Source organism: Boleophthalmus pectinirostris, unplaced genomic scaffold, assembly GCF_026225935.1.
Source record: "Boleophthalmus pectinirostris isolate CB_2022bp ecotype Guang Dong unplaced genomic scaffold, ASM2622593v1 HiC_scaffold_9, whole genome shotgun sequence".
Lineage (NCBI taxonomy): Eukaryota > Metazoa > Chordata > Actinopteri > Gobiiformes > Gobiidae > Boleophthalmus > Boleophthalmus pectinirostris.
Window position 1 is genome coordinate 32,513,183 of NW_026571541.1, and position 22,125 is coordinate 32,535,307.

Consider the following 22,125-nt stretch of genomic DNA (forward strand, 5'->3'; position numbering starts at 1 on the left):
TAGGAGTCAAGTTTGTTGCTTAAAGCTGCACCGTGTAACTTTTCGGTTTTCTGTCACCTGCTTGTTTCTATGGAGATGTCGTTGCTTTGCCTGGAATGTTCCACAGTGTCTCTACTTTACTTTTATTCAATTTCATGTGGTTTTATAGCTCAAAAATACCCAGAAAAACAACATTCTGACTGTGAGCGGGGTCGCCTCTCCACAGATCTGACCTGTAACTCGCTCTGCTTTGGTCTTCATGAAGATAGAAAGGTTTAATGCCATACTGCGGAACATTCCAGACAAAGCAATAACATTTCCAAGGAGAAAAGCATTTAAGAGACGCTCCACCGGAAAAGTTACACAGTGCACATTTAAGTGAAAGTACAGATAGAAAAGCAAAAGATTACTCGAGTAAAAGTAAAAGTATCATATGAAAAAATTCAGTTAAGTTTAAAAATGTACTTTAAGAGTAAAAAGTAGAAGTATTTTGCAGAGAGTTTTAGAACAATTAAAGGAAAAAACGTAGTGAGTTTGAAAAAGAGTTTAGCTGATTTTAAGTGATTCAGTCGATTTCTTTTGCCAGGCTGGCGCCACCTAGTGCCTCAGCTCAATTTCATTTCTCTCCAGCGACTAGATCAAGAATTTAAATACACTAGACGGTTCGTAAAAACCCCGGAAGTGCAAGTTCGGGCACCAGCCAATCAGCGAAGAGACATATATTCTGTGTTGACAACGATTCCCGAAATCGACGGTTTAAAGCCAGAATAAAGACAATGTTTGGTGAATTTTATCAAGGGGAAAGACGTTATTGCAAGTCTTACGGGATTTGGGAAAAGCTTAATATAACATTTAGACCCGTTAGTGGTGCAAAGTCAAAAGTATCCACAGTCTAAAATCTAAAAGTACAGATCTCTAAAAACTGTACTTGAGTATTGCACTTTTGCTTTAGTATTTCTGAAAACAACTGAGAAATGGGGCGTGAAACCCAACGACCATCTCAAATAACACATTTACTGGAACACATTTTTACAGCCGAGCCACTAATATTAGAAACCTGGTCAGTAAAATGTCTTGCCCAATGACACAATACCGTTTCACAAAGCTCGCATTGTTCAACTTTTATTTTTATTTTCCGCGAATCAGTGTAGCTTTGTTGCAAATGAAAAGAAAAGTTTTCCCAATAAGAATTAAGTTTCATTTTGACAAAGATTCTTTCACTGCGCGGTTACATAACGAGCTCAAAAACAACGAGCTCATACACTCGATATTTACATCCAGTGGTCGAACGGAACAAAGTAAAAGTAGTAAAATACTCTACTTAAAGATGCATTGCTCTGGAATGTTCCACAGTGTGACATTAATCAGCTCTACTTTACTTTTATTCACATACAGGTGGTTTTAATCTCAAAAATACGTTGAAAAACAGCATTATGACTGTGAGCGGGGTCGCCTCGCCGCAGATCTGACCTGTACCTTGGTCTGGTTTGGTCTCCATGATGATAGAAAGGTTTAATGCCACACTGTGAAACATTCCAGACACAGCAATAACAAAAGAAAAGTTACACAATGCTCCTCTAGATATAGATTTTTGGTAAATGTGCTTTACACGAGTAGATTTTAAAGTGGATTTTTACTTTTATTTTTCTACATTTTTGAGCAAGACTGAAAAGTAGAAGTATTTTTATTATAGTTTGAGACCTGCTGGAAGTTTGAACAAAAAAAAATAAATAAATAAAACAGATACAAAAAACAGATTAATTTGTTTCTGTTGAACAAAATTCAGCCCAAATCTGTATCAAAATCACTACCATTTGAAGCTTTATTAGAATTCAAAATATATACACTTATGAACACTTTTACTTTTTACTAGGGATGTAACGATATCCAAATCCCTCGATACAATATTTTCACGATGTGCATGTCACGGTATGATATTTATTGTGATATTTTGTCGATTCTGCGCTATTTTTTTCCTTTTAAAATGCCCTGACAGTCCTTTGGTCTGTCTTTTCTATCATCATCCAAAGAACTAAGATTTAAAGTGCTGACTAACATCATTTCTTCATGCTGTCTGTGCTGAAATGAAGCAAAGGATCATGGTCTATGTAGTTCCCTTGGATTTTTTAGTTGATGCTGTCCTAAAACAAAAAACTTAAGCAAAGGAACTTGTAATTTGATATATTGCGAGGGCCTAAGATGTTATTGTGAGACTTTTGACCAGAGGTTGGGACTTGCAAGTCATGACTTGGACTCGAGCCAGACTTGAGTCACTATTTTTAGGACTTGAGACTTGACTTAATAAAATGGACTAAAACACGACTAAAACAGGACTGCGTGTCGGGACGGGCCCAGAGGTGCTCCTGCGTAGACTGTCCATGATCAGGACTCAGACCAGGACCAGACCGGGACGGAGACCGGGACTGAGACCAGGACTGAGATCTGCACCAGACTGGGACTGAGACCAGGACTGAGATCTGGACCAGACTGGGACTGAGACCAGGACCAGACCAGGCCCAGACCAGGACGGAGACCAGGACTGAGATCTGGACCAGACTGGGACTGAGACCAGGACCAGACCAGGCCCAGACCAGGACGGAGACCAGGACTGAGACCAGGAATGAGACCAGGACTGAGACCAGGACTGAGACCAGGACTGAGATCTGCACCAGACTGGGACTGAGACCAGGACTGAGATCTGGACCAGACTGGCCAGACCAGAGACCAGGACTGAGACTGGACAGACTGACTGAGACCAACCAGACCAGGACACCAGGACTGAGACCAGGAATGAGACCAGGACTGAGACCAGACTGAGACCGCACAGACTGGGACTGAGACCAGAGATCTGGACCAGACTGGGACTGAGACCAGGACCAGACCAGGCCCAACCAGGACGGAGACCAGGACTGAGACCAGGACTGAGATCTGGACCAGACTGGGACTGAGACCAGGACCAGACCAGCCCAGACCAGACGGAGACCAGGACTGAGAACGGGACCAGACCGGGACTGAGACTGGGACCTGGTTTAGTCCTGGTTTAGTCCTGGTTTAGTCCTGGTTCAGTCCTGGTTTAGTCCTGGTTCAGTCCTGGTTTAGTCCTGGTTCAGTCCTGGTTTAGTCCTGGTTCAGTCCTGGTTTAGTCCTGGTTCAGTCGTGGTTCAGTCCTGGTTTAGTCCCGGTTCAGTCCTGGTTTAGTCTTTGTTCAAATCTGATTTAGTCCTGGTTCAGTCCTGGTTCAGTCCTGGTTCAGTCGTGGTTCAGTCCTGGTTCAGTCCTGGTTCAGTCTTCGTTCAGTCTTGGTTTAGTCCTGGTTTAGACCTGATTCAGTCCTGGTTCAGTCTTAGTTCAGTCCTGGTTCAGTTCCGTTTTTTCATTTTGGTTTTGGAGACAAAATAATGAAGAAAATATTAGATTTTTGGTTTTATTTTGAAAAATAAATGAACGAATGATACACAAATTCTGGTGATATTTTTATTTTTATTCAAGTATTTTTTTTCCTCGAGTATCTTTTCCATTTTTCTTTTTTTTTTTACACTTTTACATAACAACTCGACTGTCGCCTCTCGTCTCTCTGTCATCTTCTCCGTCTGAAGCCCGTCCAGTCCTCTCTCTAACCCTCTGTGCAGCCGAGACAAAAGAGGGATTCTGCGGGAAATTCTGGAATCTGTTTTTTCCCGGGCGGTCGTGAATCACAAATGTCACAGACGATGCATTCTATTCTCGGGACGAACCGAGCCCCGGGAGCCCATGGGTGAGGGAACAGTCCGGGTTTTGTGTCCGCGCGTTCCGATGCTTTTCATAAAAACATTACGACTTCTCATGAGCGCGGTGGAATGTCGGAGCGTTTCTGGAAATGCTCTCAGGAGTTACGTAAGAGGAGGCCACCGCGGAATACTGCGATCCGTCTCTTTGAATTAGTCGCAAACAAGTTTATGGGCGTGATACGAGAGCGCTGTGGTTTGAGACGTCTCCGGTTTCACTTTTGTCCAGGGTTTTCTGAAAAAGGGACTTGTAAATCCGTGTGTCATTCGTTCATTAGTTTTTCAAAATAAAACCAAAAATAAGAAATCGAAAAAACAACAATTTTCTTGACTATTTGTCTCTAAAACCAAAGTGAAAAAACAGATAACGATTTGTAGAATTGAACTGAACTGAATCGTTTTCAGTCCTGGTCTGGTCCCAGTCTCAGTCCTGGTCTCAATCCCAGTCTCAGTCCCAGTCTGGTCTCGGTCTCAGTCCTGGTCTGGTCCCGGTCTCAGTTCCAGTCTCGGTCCCGGTCTGAGTCCCGGTCTGGTCTTGGTCTGCTCCTGGTCTGGTCTCGGTCTCAGTACCAGTCTGGTCCCAGTTTGGTCCAGTCTCAGTCCTGGTCTCAATCATGATTTGGTCCTGGTCGGGTCCCGGCCTCAGTCCTGGTATCAGTTCCAGTCTGGTCCGGTCTCAGTCCCGGTCTCAATCACGGTCTGGTCCAGGTCTAGGTCCTGGTCTCAGTCCTGGTCTGGTCTCAGTCTCGGTCCCAGTCTGGTCCCAGTTTGGTCCAGTCTCTTTCCTGGTGTCAATCACGATCTGGTTCCGGTCAGGTCTCGGTCTCAGTCCCAGTCTGGTCCCAGTCTGATCTCGGTCTGGTCCTGGTCTCGTCCTGATCTCAGCCCTTGTCTGGTCCCAGTTTAGTACAGTCTCAGTCCCGGTCTCAACCACGGTCTGGTCCTGGTCTGGTCCTGGTCTCAGTCCTGGTCTCAGTCCTGGTCTGGTCTCAGTCTCAGTCCCAGTCTGGTCCCAGTTTGGTCCAGTCTCAGTCCTGGTCTCAATCACGATCTGGTTCCGGTCTGATCTCGGTCTGGTCCTGGTCTGGTCCTGGTCTCAGCCCTTGTCTGGTCCCAGTTTGGTACAGTCTCAGTCCCGGTCTGGTCCGGTCTCAGTCCCGGTCTCAACCACGGTCTGGTCCTGGTCTGGTCCTGGTCTCAGTCCCGGTCTGGTTCCAGTCTGGTCCCGGACCTGGTTTAGTCCTGGTTCAGTCTGGAGCATTACAACATGAATTGAAGTGTTTTTAATGAGCTCGTACAGTTTGTTATTCTATCATACATTTCGGTCAGTGGAAATTCCAGTTGATGACGGCCACAACTAGATGGCGCCTCAGACACACGTGGCGTCTTGGGCGAGCGCCTCATCTACCGACATGAGACGCCGGGCCTGTGCACATCAGTATTCCAGTTATTATCCATAACTGTTGTGTCAGTATTCAGGATACTGTGTTTACATCCGCGCTGAGAAACCGGGACACTCATGTCCCTGTGACATGATCACATGGAGTGTCCTGGTTGAGCTCCTTTAGCAGAGGAAACTCGGGAGGTTCTCACCAGCGTTGAGGAGCTCACATCCACTGCACAGATCAAACCCAACGTCTCCAAACATTGTACAAGTTACACACACACATACATAAACTCAACTTTACAAAATAAAAACCATAACCACATCAGTCCGTTTGATCCATATGCAGTTTAAGTCACGGAAACGGGAAACGGCCGAAAATTTAAAAAACTTATCGTTATCTGTTTTTTCATTTTGGTTTTGGAGACAAATAATGAAGAAAACGTTTTGGTTTTTTTTGAAAAACAAATGAAGGAATGATACATGGATTCTTCTCCTCTTGTATTTCCAGATTCCCAGTTCCCCATCGACATCAGGCCGGTGAAGAAGGACCATGACTTTCTGGATAAAGACCTGGTAGAACCTCTGTGCAGGTAATTCCTCTCTATTTGGCCGTCTTTTCCCGTGCCCACGTGGCAGAGGGCATCTCCACAACTTGAAATCAGGGTGAGGAGTACCTAGCTGAAGGTTAAGCCTATTGGGAAACAGGAGCAGCTGGAGGGAAAGCGCCCAGACGCAGGGAGAACAAGCAAACCTCCACAGTGACAGTCTTACATAATGAACACGTCTGGTGCCTCTATAGTGCTTTACAATGTAGTGCCCCGAAGCCTGAATCTGCATTCCGACGTGTCCCGGCAGAAATAGTGCTCCATTAGAAACACTTCCACCTCCCTGTGACTTTCCAACGTCGCCGTGGAAACGCAACGAAGCCCTTTACTGTCCGTTACGCCAGCACAGAGGAGCCCCACTTCTGAACAGTGTGTGTCTGTACTTTTCAAAAACAAGAGTAGTACTGAATAGTATTAATAGTTAAAAGCGAACTACGTAACTTTTCGTTGTTGGAAATCCATCAAATGCTTGTTTCTATGGCCTGGAATGTTCCACAGTGTGACATTAAACAGCTCTACCTTACATTTATTCAATTACAGGTGGTTTTATTGCTCAAAAATACCTTTAAAAACTGGTCTGGTTTGGTCTCAGTGAAGATAAAAAGGTTTAATACCGTGAAACTTTCCAGACAAAGCAATAACGAATAAAAAAATTTGACAGACCTTCCACCAGAAAAGTTACACAATGCACCTTTAAAGTGAAACTAAACACTAAATAAGCTCTTTTTTGCTGCTTTTGCTACTGTATATTGTGCTTTAATGACATCGTCTACTCTTCCTGGTCCTTTAATGTGCCAATTTAAGTGTGAACTAGGAAGATTTGCCAAAACGTGGTGCCTCCAATTCCAAGTACTATGTGACATCACACAGGACTGAACAGATGAATGCATTTTGAGCTTTGGAGATGTAAACAGACTAATAATAAAGAGTTACTCAAACATGTGTGAATGAAACAAGAACAACAAGAGTCAATCTTCTGTAATACAGGACCTTTAAAGTCAAAACAATAATGAAAGTGTCATTCCCTCTCTCAAAAAGTTTCATATTACAACTTCATGTATTTTTCGGACTATAAAGTGCATCAGATTATAAGGCGCAATGTCAAAAATGTCGAATTAACAGAACATAAGTTTACTAAACTCTCCATCTCACTCCGAATCATTAAATCCACTGAATTCTTCATCCTCAGTGTCACTTCTGCGTGACCTCCGGAGATAAACCACAGATTCATGACGTAAATAAATCGCCGCTTCCTCTTCTGTGTCGCTGTCGTCAGACTCAGCATCAGTTCCAGTTAGAATTATTCCGGCCTTTCTGAATCCCGACAAGATGGTTTCGGTGTCACTGAAGTTCAGGCTTTGTCGATTCATCCAGTGACTTCAGGAAAGTTACATGGTGCATCCTCCCAGTCGCCCGTGAAGCTGTGTTCTCCATCCCCGTTTTCCGTCAGTCCCTCACAAGTTTCTCGCTCACTCCAAACTTTCTTTCTGCTGCTCGATTACCATTTTCTGCTCCATATTTCACTATTTGCAGCAGGACAGCGGCTTTCTCTGCAGGAGACATGCGCAGTAGAGTGAAGTGACAGTGGTACAGGAGAAATACTAGATTGTACTAGATACTGACAGACAAGACTAGAGCCTCTCCCCGCTGTCAGTCTGAAAATTTTAATATATAAGTCGCACCGGAGTATAAGTCACAGGAAACGCCCAAACCATGAAAAAAAGTGCGACTTACAGCCCGAAAAATATAATAAACAAAAAAATATGTTGATACCAGATGGAAATAATTTTAAAACAGTCAGATTTAAAAAGGCACATTTTTCATGAAGCGATGTAAAGCACAAAATTGTTAGACATTTCTTTTTTTCGCAGTGTGGAACAGTCAGATCATAAAACAAGAGTTCACACAGATTCTTCAATTAGCAGAGTTTTATTTTAGCCTTCAGAAGCTCTGTAGCGTCTTTATCTCCCCGGGACAATCATGGGAACTTGTTTTGCTAACCTTTTTGCTAACCCAGTGCTAACCAGTGTCTCGTAACGACACAATGGAGTCAAGCGGAGAAACAGCTGCAGTCACGAGCTGCTCTGTAATCACACAATCTAAAATAGCTCTGTGTTTGTGGAGCGAGCGCTTTCAACTCTCGAGCCTGTATTGTCGTGCGTGGGCAGTGGGAGTCAATCATTGTTGGTGCGTTTCAGATGAGGTGTAAATATATTTTTACGATTGGCTGAGGGCACAAAACGCTCGACTACCGCACTGTTGGTGTCACTACTTCCTGTTCAGTTATGGATCTATGGATTTTTTCGCTGAGTTGTGCTAAAAATGAATAAATATTTAAAGATAAGGTAGTGCAATGTAACAAAGTAAAAGTATCTGTAGTTTACTTAAAGGTACATTTGTGTTTTTGGTTCATTTGTTTTTTAAGTATCTGTACTTTACTTTACTTTACTTATTTGATGCTTTAATTTTCTAAAAACCTATGCAAAATACTTTTACTTTTTACTCTTAAATAAAGCTCGGAATCATTAAGAAGTTGCCGATACGATACATATCTCGATACAGTGCACTTTAGATTCGATATGATATATTTCAAATCGATTCGATACGGTTCAGAAAAAATAAAGGCTAAATCGTGGCTGTGATAGTAAAAGTCTTTTTTAAACCTTTTTTTTTTTTCATATGAAACACAAACATTTTAATCATCAAAACTGTGAAAATGTCAAATATGTTACATAAACAAGTTTCCTTCCACTAAACAAGCAACAAAACAGTAGCTCTGTAACAAAATAATTGAATAAAATATTCCAAAAAAATACTCTTGGCGATATATCAATACTTAATAGTTTAAAGGTTGTATGGAGGATTTTTTTGTTTTTGGTTTCAAATTGTCAATGAAAGTTTAAAATACCATTACAGAGATGCAGTAGCTTTGTAATTATGATGACTAAAACAAAAATAATGAAAATCTATCAACTGTGGACATGGTGGGGCCAGATAAACATCAGCCAATAGATAACGAGGCTCCCTCTTTATCTATTGGCTGTTAGTTTGTCAATCAAACTCCGTTATGTTTCTAGTGTAACTGACTCGCCGGCATGCAGGGTTTACGTGGTTTATGCAGCGGTTCTTAGAGGCTTTTTCAAACTGCAGCTTCCTCGCAATTCGCACAAAGTTTGTTGCGATGGTGGACGAGACTCCACGACCAGTTCGCTGCAAAAGACAGTCTGTTTTTGAGGTCGCTGAAAGAAGAAGAGGAGGGGAGCGAAGCCAAACTGAGGTGATTCTTGGAGATTCCTTCCAGCGATTGCACGACTGAAGTCGACGAAGGGTCTAAATACTCACGTGTCGGTCACTAAATTATTTCTAGACAGGCCACTTCAACACTGGCTGTAAACAAATGTGATTTCTAGAGTTAGGAAGCGGGAGGAGGTGTTTCTACTGGGGTGTGGAGGAGGAAGGTGGCGTCATGCGTGCACAACATTTGTAAAAGGCCTGTCGCTGTATTTCTCTTCCCTTAAAAAATCCTCTGTACAACCTTTAAGAGTAAAAAGTAAAAGTATTTTGCAGAAATTTTTAGAAAATTAAAGCATCAAATACGTAAAGTAGAGTAAAGTAGTTAAGTGAAGTTCAGATACTTAAAAACTGAATCAATGAAGATCGACGGTATAATACAGGGGTGGGCAAACTACGGCCGGGGGGCTATATGCGGCCCTTTTAATCCAACCCGCAGAACTTGAATAATAATAATAATTTTCAGCGATTTAAAAGTAATTTCAGTAAATACTTGAAAGACTTGAAAGACAGATATTTTGTTGTAATGCTTTGTAATGCTTTTCAATTATGGGATATTTCAGGATCCGATGTTATTTTCTTCTCTTATGGGGTGGATTACCAAAAAATTTAAAAAAATATTCAAAAATTCCCTTGGTCCGGCCCTTTCGTCAAATTTTAGAGCCCACGAGTCAAAAAGTTTGCCCACCCCTGGTATCATGCCATACTACGAAACAGTCCGGACAAAGCAATAACATCTCCACGGAGAAAAGCAAGACTCTCCTTCAGAAAAGTTACACAATGCATCTTTGAGTAACCACATTGAGTACTTCATCACCGCTGGAGCTAACGCCAAGACACACGACCGGCAGACCTCCGTAACGAGCCAGACTCCAGTCCAGAGCCGCAGCATTACCGCTCTTTATCCCAATTACGATGCATCAGCGCGGGTTAACCGAGTTTCCCATGTGCCCCTGCAGTCTATTTGTACATGTCAAACCAGATTAGATAACACGAGCTCTTTGTGTTTCATTGTTCCAGGCGACTCAACACGCTAAACAAGTGTGCCTCCATGAAACTCGATGTCAACCTGCCAAAGAAGAAAGTAAGTGGAATACTTTTGACAGTATGGATTACCCAGATACATTGCTGTTATGAAGTAAAGTGATATTTTGTTTGTATTTCATTGTACATAAATTGCCTGCGGTCATAACTGCAGAGGTAGTATTTTTTTACTCCTACTTGTGTACATTTTATTGACGTACTAGTACAAGTAAAAGTTGTGGTTCCTCTTTCTACTCTGAGTAAGTGACCAAAAAATTAATGTTGACAATATGAAATTATTTGAACTTTTGTGTTTCTTGCATGTCTTCTTTAAAAATGTGTTTCTATTGTTTGAAAATACCAGATTTTTTGCATTATTTACAGTTTTGTCCTTACAATTACACTAACTTTAAATTATAAATCAGATGTTACTTCCCATCTATTGCTCTTTAAGTTGCTCTTACTTGAGTAGTTCTCAATTACCAGTACTTTTACCGTATTTTTTGGACTATAAATCACTCCGGAGTATAAGTCACACCAGCCAAAAAATGCTTAATGAAGAAGAAAAAAGACATATATAAGCTGCACTTTTTGGGGGAAATTTATTTTATAAAATCAGAGACTTGAAAGTCAAGTTCTAGTAATAACAATAGAAGAGAGAACAACAGACTGTTAACGTCACATATGAACAGTTCTTCAGATAAACTATAACATAAACAACAGAACAGAACAAGTTTACCAAACTCTCCATCTCACTCCAAATCACTAAATCCATTTAATTCTTCATCCTCGGTGTCACTGCTGAGCAACTCCGCGACCTCCAGAGGTAAACAGAGCGCCGCTTCCTCTTCTGTGTAGCTGTCGTCAGACTCAGCATCAGCTCCAGTTAGAATTATTCCGGACTTTCTGAATCCCGACAGGATGGTTTTGGTGTCACTGAAGTCCAGGCTTTGTCGATTCATCCAGTGACTTCCAGGAAAGTTGCATTGCACAGGAAGCTCTGTTCTCTCCATCCCCGTTTCTTGCTCACTCCCAAATTTTTTTTCTGCTGCTCGATTGCTGTTTTCGGCTGAATATTTCACTACTTGCAGCAGGACAGCAGCTCTTTCTGCAGGAGACATGCGCAGGAGAGTGAAGCATCAGTAGTACAGGAGGAACAGGAGCATCAGATACTGACACACAAGACTGGAGCGCCCTCTAACGGCTGTCAGTGTGAACATTTTAATATATAAATCGCAGGAAACACCCAAAGAAAAAAAGTGCGTGTTATAGTCCGAAAAATACGGTACTTGAGTCATTCTTGGACCACTACTTTGTACTTCCACTTGAGTAATATTATTTTAGTAATGTTACTTTTATAAAAACACAAAGAAAGTGAGAGGTTCAGGGTATTTTTCTCCTCAAGGACGAGGATCAAAAAAAAAAAAAAAAACAGATAGTGAAGATGACCAAGCTTGTAATGTAAAAACTTACTCTGATAAAGTAAGAAGTGGTCAAAAAATCTGTTGGAATTAGAATAAAAGTCCTTTAATGGTTACATGAGACCGCTTTTTACTTTATCACAGTGAGTTTTTACATTACAGACTTGTCCATCTTCAGTTACTTTTACTTGCACAACACTTTTGGCCGCTTTACCACGCCTGCATACTTCTACTTAACGGCCCAGAAACGGTGATATTTGAGATAGTCAAAGTCTAAACATTCCTGATATGGATAAATGGCAGTTACGCTATTTATAGAGACGTGAGCTAAGAGGATTATGTGGGTCAAATTGCATCACGATCTCTGCACATTGTTGTTAATGAAGTCTAATTGGTACAGCTGTTTCCTGACGGACATACTTAGGCGTCCTTCCTGTGTCAGTGTGACAGAGGATCTGCCTCTGGGACATCCTGTGCACACGGATTATTATGTCACACTGGCTCATTACATTCCAAAAAAAAAACTAAAAAATAGTGTTGCTCTATACAAAGTGCAAATTAGTTAAACAACCTTGCTAAGACCATAGTTATTTTTTTCCATGGAGCCACATAAGAAAGAGAAAATATTGTGGAGGGCCGGTCCAAAATGCTTAACTCAATTCTGCATAATATTAATTGTATTTCTTTATTTAAAAAAAAAAAAAAAAAGCAGTAAATAGTAGTGTTTTAGGCAAGGCAAGTTTATTTGTATATCACAATTCGTACACAAAGTAATTCAAAGTGCTTTACAGAATAAGAAATACATTAAAATCACAATAAAAACAAATCAAATCACAATTTTAACAAGCTGGTAAGAGTAAATGTTACGACTAAGCAATGAAAGAGTGAGGATACCTTGCAAAAATGTTTAATTAAAACACCTCTAAAATAAAAGCAATGCAGCTTTAGTCCATGCATGAGGTAAAATGATATATAAAAATATGTTTAGTTTGTAATTCCAAAGTAGCTTAAACGGGCCAGTCAGAGTCAAAGTATTATTATTTTTAATTTTATTATCATGATTATTTGTATTTTTTTGTTATTTTTTTATTGTTGGTGTGAATTTATTTATTGATTTAATAGGGACAGTGCATATTAATGAACATTCATAACACTGCAGAGTAAATATGACAGATTATAGCAAGAACACTCATTTCCATCTGTAATCCCTCGTCAGGTGACACCACAAATTTAATAGAAAAAACAAAAACAAGTGACAGTTCTAAATGAAAAGTGTCCACAAGTCTGGTTTTCCTTTTAAAGTGGCAAATGTTGGAGTTTCTCTTATTAATAGTAAAGGATGTTCCAAAATGTTGTGCCTCTAACTGAGACACACTTTGTCCAAATGTAGTGTGTCTGTGTGTTCACAGTTCCCCCGGACTGTGGCCCTAGTTCCCATCCCACTGACGGTCTTTGTTTTAATAAAATCCTGTAACAGAAGGGGGGCAAGTCCATGCAAAACTTTATAGATAAAACATCCATATTTAAAATCAACAAAATTATTAAAATTAAGCAGATTGTACTTCTCTAAAATAGTGCAGTGGTGAAATGAGAATGGTTTCTTGTCCAATATTTTTACGGCTTTATAAAAAACTAATTCGATGGGTTTGAGTGTTGCACCAGCAGCGAGTGACCATGTGGTTATGCAACACTCTATATGAGACAGAATCATGGAGTGTAAAAACATTCGTGCAATGTGGTGCATGTACATCCTGTCTGTTTTCTGTAGGAACAAAAAATAATAATAAAAAAGCATTTATAGCCTGTCGCCGACCCCAGGAGGAATAGTTGCTGTTTTTCAGTTGCTATTGGGGATCTAAATAAAAACAAACAAACAAACAAACTAACTAAAGGGCCGTAAGTGTCCTGAGAGCTGTACAATGCCCAGCTCTGCCATGGACCATACCTGCTTTAAATCCCAGATCTCGGAAGCTAAAAAAAGCCGGTCTGATTTGTACTTGGATGATAGACCGCTGGAAATATCAGGTGCCACAGTGGAACAATGGGTTCTAGTGGAAACTGTTGTTGTTGTGTCTTTAGGCAAGACACTTCACCCACCATTTACCCCAGGTCAGCTGTGGCTATAGTGGTAGTTTACTGCCACCAGTAAGTGAATACTGCAGTGTAAAGTGTCTTATACTGCTCTGCATAATACAAGTACAGAAAATTTTGAGAAAAATTATTTGTAGACATTCAAATAATTTAGGGGCGACAGTAGCTCAGTTGGTTAAACCGTTTATCCACTGATCCGAAGGTTGGCCGTTCAAATTCCGCTCTTGACATAAATGTTGGGATATTGGTTGAGTGGTCAAATCCAGTGACCCACAGTTTGGCGGTGCGATTCCAGCTCCCACATATGTTGTGTCCTTGTGCAAGACACTTAACTTACCTTGCCCCCAGTTCCTGCGTACACTGATGTATGAACAGTGTTGGGGAGTAACAGATTACATGTGCCGGAGTTACGTAATCAGAGTACAAATTATGAGTAACTGTATTCAGTTACAGTTACTGTTTCAGTGAGTGGTAATTGGATTACAGTTACTTTGTTGAAATGAATGGATTACACAGTGGTATTTTCCTGTTTTTACATTTTGGGCTATATACATATTTTTTTTTTTTTTTTTTCCTGGTAATTCCACTCATTCCTGGAAAAAAAACAGGTCTAAACCAGATCTAAACCAGGTCTAAACCAGGTCTAAAACCAGGACTAAAACCAGGTCTAAACCCAGGTCTAAAACCAGGACTAAACCAGGACTAAAACAGGACTAAGTCATGCTGGGCGAACGTGTCTCCTTCTCCTCTTCTATCAATAATATTTTTAATACGGTTAAGTCAAGTCTGGGCTTTTTATTTCTTTTAGCAGCCAAAATATCTTATCTTATAATATCCGAGTCTTTGCTTCTCTACGGCAAATCAAGTAATCCAAAGTATTCAGATTACGTTACTCACCTTAAGTAATGTAATGGATTACGTTACAAACTACATTTTGGGGTATGTAATCTGTAATCTGTAGGGGAAAACATTTTAAAAGTCACCTTCCCAACACTGTGTATGAATGTGTGTGAATGGGTGAGTGGTTCCTTGTTGTAAAGCGCTTTGAGTGCCTTGAAGGTGGAAAAGCGCTGTATAAAAATGTGACCGTTTACAGCCCGATTTTACCACTAACCTGTAAAGATTCAAAGTAGTCTAATTTTGTGCAATGCCCTTGTCACACTACACTATTAAAGTATTATTAGAGTTATTAGAGCTTTATGCAGGCCTATGCAGGGAAGTTAAGGTCCATAGCCACATTTCGGCCCGGTCGGTCTATCTCTTTGTTATTTTTGTTCTTTGTTGATTTGCAGCAGACATAAATTCTCTCACCTGTCCTCACCTGTCCTCTTTGTTTCCCCTTAGAGCGAAGACTCCGACGAGGACGACGTCTTCGCCATCAGTGACCGATGGACTTTCGAGTGGACCAGCCGGAGATGGTCCCGTTTGCAGGACATCGGCTGTCTGCTGGGACACCCCCCTGACCCTGGACCCCGCCACTGCGAGGAGCACACGCCGCTACGCACCACCACCAGCAGCGAGAGCGTGCTGACCGACCTGAGCGAACCCGAAATCTCCTCCCTCCACAGCGAGAGCAGCGGCGGCAGTGTGCAGAAAGGACGAAGCACGGAAGACTTGGACTCTCCCGCCATGCCTGATCAGTCTTCTTTCACAATCACTAATATTCCTAATCACTATGACAACCACAGCAAGGCGAATCGGGCGAAAGACTTTCTCCGACGCATGGAAAAACTGCAACATCGAGGGGCTGTACGTGGCAGTCGCAAAAACTTGGTAATCAGCGCTCCAGTGCTGACGCAAGAAGCTCACGCTCTGAAAACTTTGCACTGCGTCGACATCGTAAATGGGCACAACGGAAGTAGCGTACCGACGAAAAACCTTGCTTCGTCTCAATCTGGCAGCGACGGCAACCATTCGAGCGACAGCACCGTGAGCACGCCGAGCTTAAAGGAACGCAAAGCTCACAGGGCCGACCACAAACGAAGCGGGATGTATTTGGAAGACGTCGATATTTTCAGGAACGGGAGTAAAGTCGCTGAAGAGAATCGGAAGAACGAATTTTGCTCGTACGAAGATTTGGTCGTGCACATACCCGAGGACCACAAGCCAGGCACCTTCCCCAAAGCGCTCTCGATCGAAAGTTTATCGCCAACCACTGCTGCGCCCATCAACTGGCACCCCGCCGGCGTGCACCTCGATCCCGAACTCATAGCTTTCCGAAGGGAGTCCAGACCTGTTACGCAATGCTGCTCGAGGAGGGGCAGCAGGATAAGCATCTACGACAACGTACCCGGTTCGCATTTGTACGCCAGCACGGGGGACTTGATGGACTTGGAAAAAGAGGACTTATTCCCCCACTTGGACGATATTTTGCTTCACGTGAACGGTCTCCAGCAGATAGTTGATCATTGGTCGAAGAACGTGTTACCAGGAAGCGGAGGAGGAGCGAGGTTGGACGAAGAGGACGGAGAGTTAAGAGGAGAGAATCTGCAAGCGTCCAGTCAGATCACGCTGGACTTCGAGGGACAGTCGGTGACGGAGAGCCAGACTACGCCGAGTGACGGAGACAGGGACGGGGACAGAGAAGGAGACAGGGATAGAGTGTCGCTGGCTGAGACGGAGTTGACCAGGCTGAGGGAGCGGAGGGACTCTGGGGTGGGGGCGTCCCTCACGAGGCCAAACAGGTGAGTAAAGATGTTTCGAAATGAATGTCGTTTACAGTTTTGGATGGACAATACTGCCCTACAAAGACAAAAGACCTTAACTCTCCAGAGAGAAATGACTTCGAAGTTTCTGCTTTGTCCAGACAAAAGTATAATAGGTCGGGCTCCCAAAATTTGACAACTAGTTGCTACAATGAAGAAATATTTGACCCTTTTTTTGTCAGTTTCTGTATTCTGCCTTTGTAACATGAGTCAAAAATGTCAAAAAAGGAGTCGTGCAAAGGCAAAAGGCAGAAACTTACATGATTATTACTTGCTTGATTTTCCCCAGACTTCCATCCATTATAAGAAAAACACTTCACCAAGGTCGAGTCGTCATAGAGTTTGTTTGAAATGATACAGAAGAGCTTTGGATTTCCTATTTAGTGCTGATCAGAATCGTGAGGCAACACTTACACAGTTAAACAGTTTGACAGAAAAGTTACTAGTGTGTACAGTATGAATAAATACACCAAATATTTTCACATTAAAGACAATTTAAGTATATTTGAACACAAATGTGTATTTATTTAATGTGTTAAGACCCTGTGCCAAGGCCGCAACAAATAAGTAATAATACTGTAGATTTAATAATGGTTCACTGGGATTATGTTGCTTTATTTCTATTATGTCAGTGTCAAAAAGTAATTTTAACATTATCGTTTATCTTGTATATTTCTCATTAGCAACATATTGTGCTTCATAATTTGTTCTTGTCACAGGCGTTTTCTGTAACTACAACATTCTAATTTTATGCTTTTATTGTGTTTGTATTAGGTTACGTTGGCCCAGTTTCCAGATCTCCAACCGCCTGAGCCGCTGCACCGCCTCTCTGCAGATCAATAACCAGTCTGCGGCCCAGCTCAGCCTCCTGCAGAAGTTCTCTCTGCTCCGACTCACAGCCATCATGGAGAAGTACTCACTGTCCAACAAGCACGGATGGACCTGGTACGCTCCTCTCCTCACGCATTCACAAGAGGAAGGCTGTGTTCATGAGTCTGTATGATTGGATGTTTTAGTCCCAGATACAAAACAGGTTGATATGTGACACAAATGCTGAATAAACATCATCAGTAGAGCAGCAAAAGTGAATTGGAGTAATTGTAAATATTTGTTGACTACCTTAAAGGGCCACTAAACACCAAAATCACTTTTTTCTACTGATTGGCTGTGTTTGAGGAGACTGTTAGGAAGCTCAGCAGGAAGGTGATCAATGACCCAACCCATGTTCTTCACAGTCAGTTTGAGTTGATGCCATCAGGCAGAAGGTTCAGGGTCCCAAACTGTAAACTGAACAGATTCAAACATTCTTTTGTGCCACTAGCTGTTAAACTGCTAAACTCAGATAGTGCAGTTAAAAAATAATTATAAAAAGGCTTAGGGATTGTGCAATCAAAACTGCACATAGGCTAAGGGAATGTGCAATAATTATAACTAAAACTGCACATAGGCTAAGGGAATGTGCAATAATTAATTATAACTAAAACTGCACATAGGCTTAGGGATGTGCAATAATTATAACTAAAACTGCACATAGGCTTTAGGGAATGTGCAATAATTATAAACTAAAACTGCACATAGGCTTAGGGAATGTGCAATAATTAATAGAACAGAAGAATGCAAGGGTTTGCCTGTTAAGGATAATTTAAGGGTCCTGTTGGTGTGGTGCATCACTCGTGGTCAGACTTGGTCTCATATTACTTTGTTTTATGGTGTTTGTTTATGTGCTGCTTTGTGTTGTGTTGTCCTGTTTTTTGATAAAACATGTTACCCCCTGTCCCAAGACAAATTTCTCCCATGGGAGACAATAAAAGATTATCTTATCTTATCTTATCTTATCTTAAATGGGTCTGAGGGTCTGTTTACAAGAGAACGCTTGCAGATAAAAGCAACAAAATATTTTATCGGAAGTGCCTTTCGTTTATACAGTGTCGCCGTTTTTGGGGCTTAAAAATGCAAAAAATCTGAAACCACCCTCCAGAGTGGAAAAGCTGAATACACTCCATCATAGCGTTTCCATCTACACTGCCCAAGACGCAAAGACGTGCTCACATCGCGTACACGCTTACGTCACATACATACAATACACAAAAACAAACATATCGGATCGTTTCCTTGCGTCGGACCTTCAAGTTGCTCTGGCAGCGCTAATAAACTTACAGGAGGCATCAAAACCAATGTAGAAAATCTGCAGAGATACTATTAGTGAACAGAGAAGGATTTGCAATCACCTCTGTCAAACTCTGGATGCACCAGTTCGTCGCAGGCGAGTCAGAAGGATCTGGACGAGACGTGGAGAACCAGTCGATGGTGGGACAACTTTATGGAAGGAGGAGCTGATGAAAATGCATGGCGTAAAAACTTCCGTATGTTCAAAGACGCCCTTGAAAATGTTCGTCTAAACGCGGAATAAAAAGTGAAGTGAAGACGTGACGCCACTTTTGCCGTCTTCTTGTTTTTGTTTTTTTTTTTTTAAAAATGTTCTGCTTTAATAATTATAACCGGGATAATAAACTACGATAGTTGACCATTAAAATAATTGTTGGTTGCCTTAAACTGACACCTATCACACTCAGTAACGCTTCGACTTTTTAACACTACTATATACAAATATTTAACCTCTTTGGCAGACTTTGGTGTCAGTTTTTGTTTCATTTGGATAAGCCCAGTAATTAGAGAAATGTACTAGGTCAAAATATTGTGTAATTTTACAGAATCCTACCAAATTCTGTGGTGAAATCTGGTCCATGCCCATGAGTCTGACATCTTCACATTCTCGAAACTTTAAACCACCAGTACTTCATAATAAATGTGTAACTGTGTGTGTCTCTGCAGGGCTGTCCCCAAGTTCATGAAGAGAATGAAGGTCCCGGACTATAAGGACAAGAACGTGTTTGGAGTCCCCCTCATTGTCCACGTGCAGCGGTCAGGACAGCCCCTCCCTCTGGGTCTGCAGCAGGCCCTGCGCTACCTGAGGAGCCAGTGCCTCGACCAGGTCAGAATACTGGAACAATGTGGTTTAGTAAAAGTACATTTGTGTATTTAAGTGGAGGTATAGAGAACCTGCAGTCACGTGACCATTTTTGTTTTGGTCGCCATATTGACGGTCCCGATGACGGTAGTTGCATTCTAGTTACATGTCTTGTCTGTGGTTGGGTCATAAATTCCCAGATTTATGGCATCCAGTGTGCGAAATACGGGTGTTCCCTCCCAATTAACCCATCACACCCCCTAAAAAGCCTAAAAAAATAAAATAAAAATAGTCCAGACGCCATCCCATACGGACCCGGACATGATCAGCCCGATGTTCCCGATGTTCCTCCAATTGCGAAAGGTATCTGTGTTACTCGTAAAAACCGTGGGCCGTCCTCATCTCAAGTTATCACCATGAACTCATAAAACAGCAGCATGTAGAACTTACGCAACTCACCGCACAGAAGCAGGAGCAGAAGCACTAAGTTTGGGTAACAGCAGCAGCCAGCAGCACCAAAGACACTGGAGCATTCGCCGAAACTCGCAGCCCCTCAAGACGTGACTGGAGGTCTGGTCCTTGGTCTTCTGCCGTCCTTCTAGCGCGTTGGTCAAATGGGTCCAGAGGCACCGTCCTTCATGTCCTGGTTCTTGGTTCCTTGGTGGGTTCCGTGCCTTTGTCTGCGCACTGGTTCCTGGAAAGCGAGAATGCGTTCCTGCTCCCGAGGTGGTGCTGCATCCGAACAGAAGCACCGTGCGCATGCCCATCTTAAAGGAACGCAAAGCTCACAGGGCCGACCACAAACGAAGCGGTATGTATTTAGAAGACGTCGATATTTTCAGGAACGTGAGTAAAGTCGCCGAAGAGAATCGGAAGAGCGAATTTTGCCGTATTAGAATGTCCTTGCGATGTCATGAAGCTGTAGTTTTCAAGTTACAAGCCACATTTTACCTTTAGATTAGCAGAGATTGGCAATTCCAGGTCTGAAATCATCCAAATTATTGATAGAGAAATGCTGTGTATATGAGATCACTGGTTTAATCCTTGTTTTAGTCCTGGTTTAGACCTGCTTTAGTCCTAGTTTAGTCCTGGTGTTAGTTCTGGTTTAGTCCTGGTTTTAGTTCTGGTTTTAGTTCTGGTGTTAGTTCTGGTTTAGTCCTGGTTTAGACCTGGTTTAGTCCTGGACTGGATTAGTCCTGGTTTTAGTCTTGGTGTTAGTTCTGGTTTAGAGGCTCACAGGAGGAAGCGCAGGTTTACGCAGCGTACGCGAGAAAACACGATCCACACGCGGCTCACGGGAGCACGTCGGTGTCCGCGCAGTAACTACGGAAGGAAACGTGGTCCACGCGTTCTCTCAGGTTAATGACGATGATGAAGGTGTGTGTTTGTGTTTGTGTGTGTGTGTGTATTTGTGTATGTTTGTGTGTGTGTGTTTGTGTGTGTTTGTGTGTGTTTGTTTGTGTGTGTGTGTTTGTGTGTGTTTGTGTGTGTGTGTGTTTTGTGTGTGTTTTGTGTGCGTGTCCCCTCATGTGGCAGGTCACAGTAGTGCAGACATCATGAGTCTATGCAGGTTGTTTTCACCAGTGACATTTAAGTTGTAGGCGATATTATATTTGTTATTTTCTTTTATATTTCACGTCGGGAGAATAATTTCCAAGACACGAATGTGTTTTTACCTGTGCACTGCTGACTCTGTTCTACTGGCTCTACGACCTCGTCCATTGTGCGACTGACGCCGCCAACGTTAACATGACGTTTACATCGCTCTTACTGCGCGCGTTTTGTGTGGGTTTCCGGCAATGAGTGGAATTACCGAAATAAAAAAATGTATAAATGTGTTTTTTGTGTGTGTGTGTTATTAAAAATGAGATTAACGCGATTAAAAAACATAACGCGCTAAATATGACTGTAATTAATTAATCGCAATTAACGCGATAATTTGACACCCCTAGTTAAAATAGCTCAGATTTGAGTAACAAAAGCCTCAAACAGAGGAGGGCCTACAGTTAGTATCACACTCTGACAGAATGTTGATGGCATCAGCTGTAAAGTATTAATATTCCTTATCACTGACTGTGGGGTGTTTCCTTTCCGCAGGTGGGTCTGTTCCGTAAATCCGGGGTGAAGTCTCGGATCCAGGCTCTGCGTCAGCTGAACGAGAGCTCTCCAGACCACGTGAACTACGAGGAGCAGTCCGCCTACGACGTGGCCGATATGGTCAAGCAGTTCTTCAGAGACCTGCCCGAACCTCTGCTCACCAGCAAGCTCGGGGAGACCTTCCTGCATATTTACCAATGTGAGTCCAGAAACTCAAGAACTGGAACAAATGTCTCTCCGGCTCTTTAAGCTCCACAAACGTCTCATATTAATCGCTATGTCGTAAAGTGTGGTGTTTTCTGATCTATGTTGTTTCCTCATCAAGAACAGACCTGGAGTTGTGTTTTGTTTCATACAGTAGTACCAGGGGTGTAGTGGGTTTAATCCTGGTTCAGTCCTGGTTTAATCCTGGTTTAGTCCTGGTTCAGTCCTGATTTAGTCTTGGTTTAGACCTGGTTTAGTCCTGGTTTAGACCTGGTTTAGACCTGGTTTAGTCCTGGTTTAGTCCTGGTTTAGTCCTGGTTTAGACCTGGTTTAGACCTGGTTTAGTCCTGGTTCAGTCCTGGTTTAGACCTGGTTTAGACCTGGTTTAGTCCTGGTTTAGACCTGGTTTAGTCCTGGTTTAGACCTGGTTTAGACCTGGTTTAGTCCTGGTTCAGTCCTGGTTTAGACTTGGTTTAGACCTAGTTTAGTCCTGGTTTTGTCCTGGTTTAGACCTGGTTTAGTCCTGGTTTAGTCCTGGTTTAATCCTGGTTTAGTCCTGATTTAGTCTTGGTTTAGACCTGGTTTAGTCC

The 22,125-nt window shown here is 42.2% G+C and overlaps 1 protein-coding gene across 2 annotated transcripts in view; it reads left to right on the plus strand.

The window, feature by feature from the left end:
* Positions 1 to 22,125, plus strand: part of LOC110174011 (stAR-related lipid transfer protein 13-like) — a 47,891-nt gene that overhangs the window by 12,813 nt on the left and 12,953 nt on the right. For both annotated transcript variants that reach the window (XM_055166912.1, XM_055166913.1), the window contains exons 3-8: positions 5,639 to 5,720; positions 10,047 to 10,110; positions 14,906 to 16,245; positions 17,041 to 17,211; positions 19,099 to 19,258; positions 21,332 to 21,530. In XM_055166912.1, the coding sequence (XP_055022887.1) occupies positions 5,639 to 5,720; positions 10,047 to 10,110; positions 14,906 to 16,245; positions 17,041 to 17,211; positions 19,099 to 19,258; positions 21,332 to 21,530 (2,016 nt within the window). The remainder of the gene's footprint in view (positions 1 to 5,638; positions 5,721 to 10,046; positions 10,111 to 14,905; positions 16,246 to 17,040; positions 17,212 to 19,098; positions 19,259 to 21,331; positions 21,531 to 22,125) is intronic.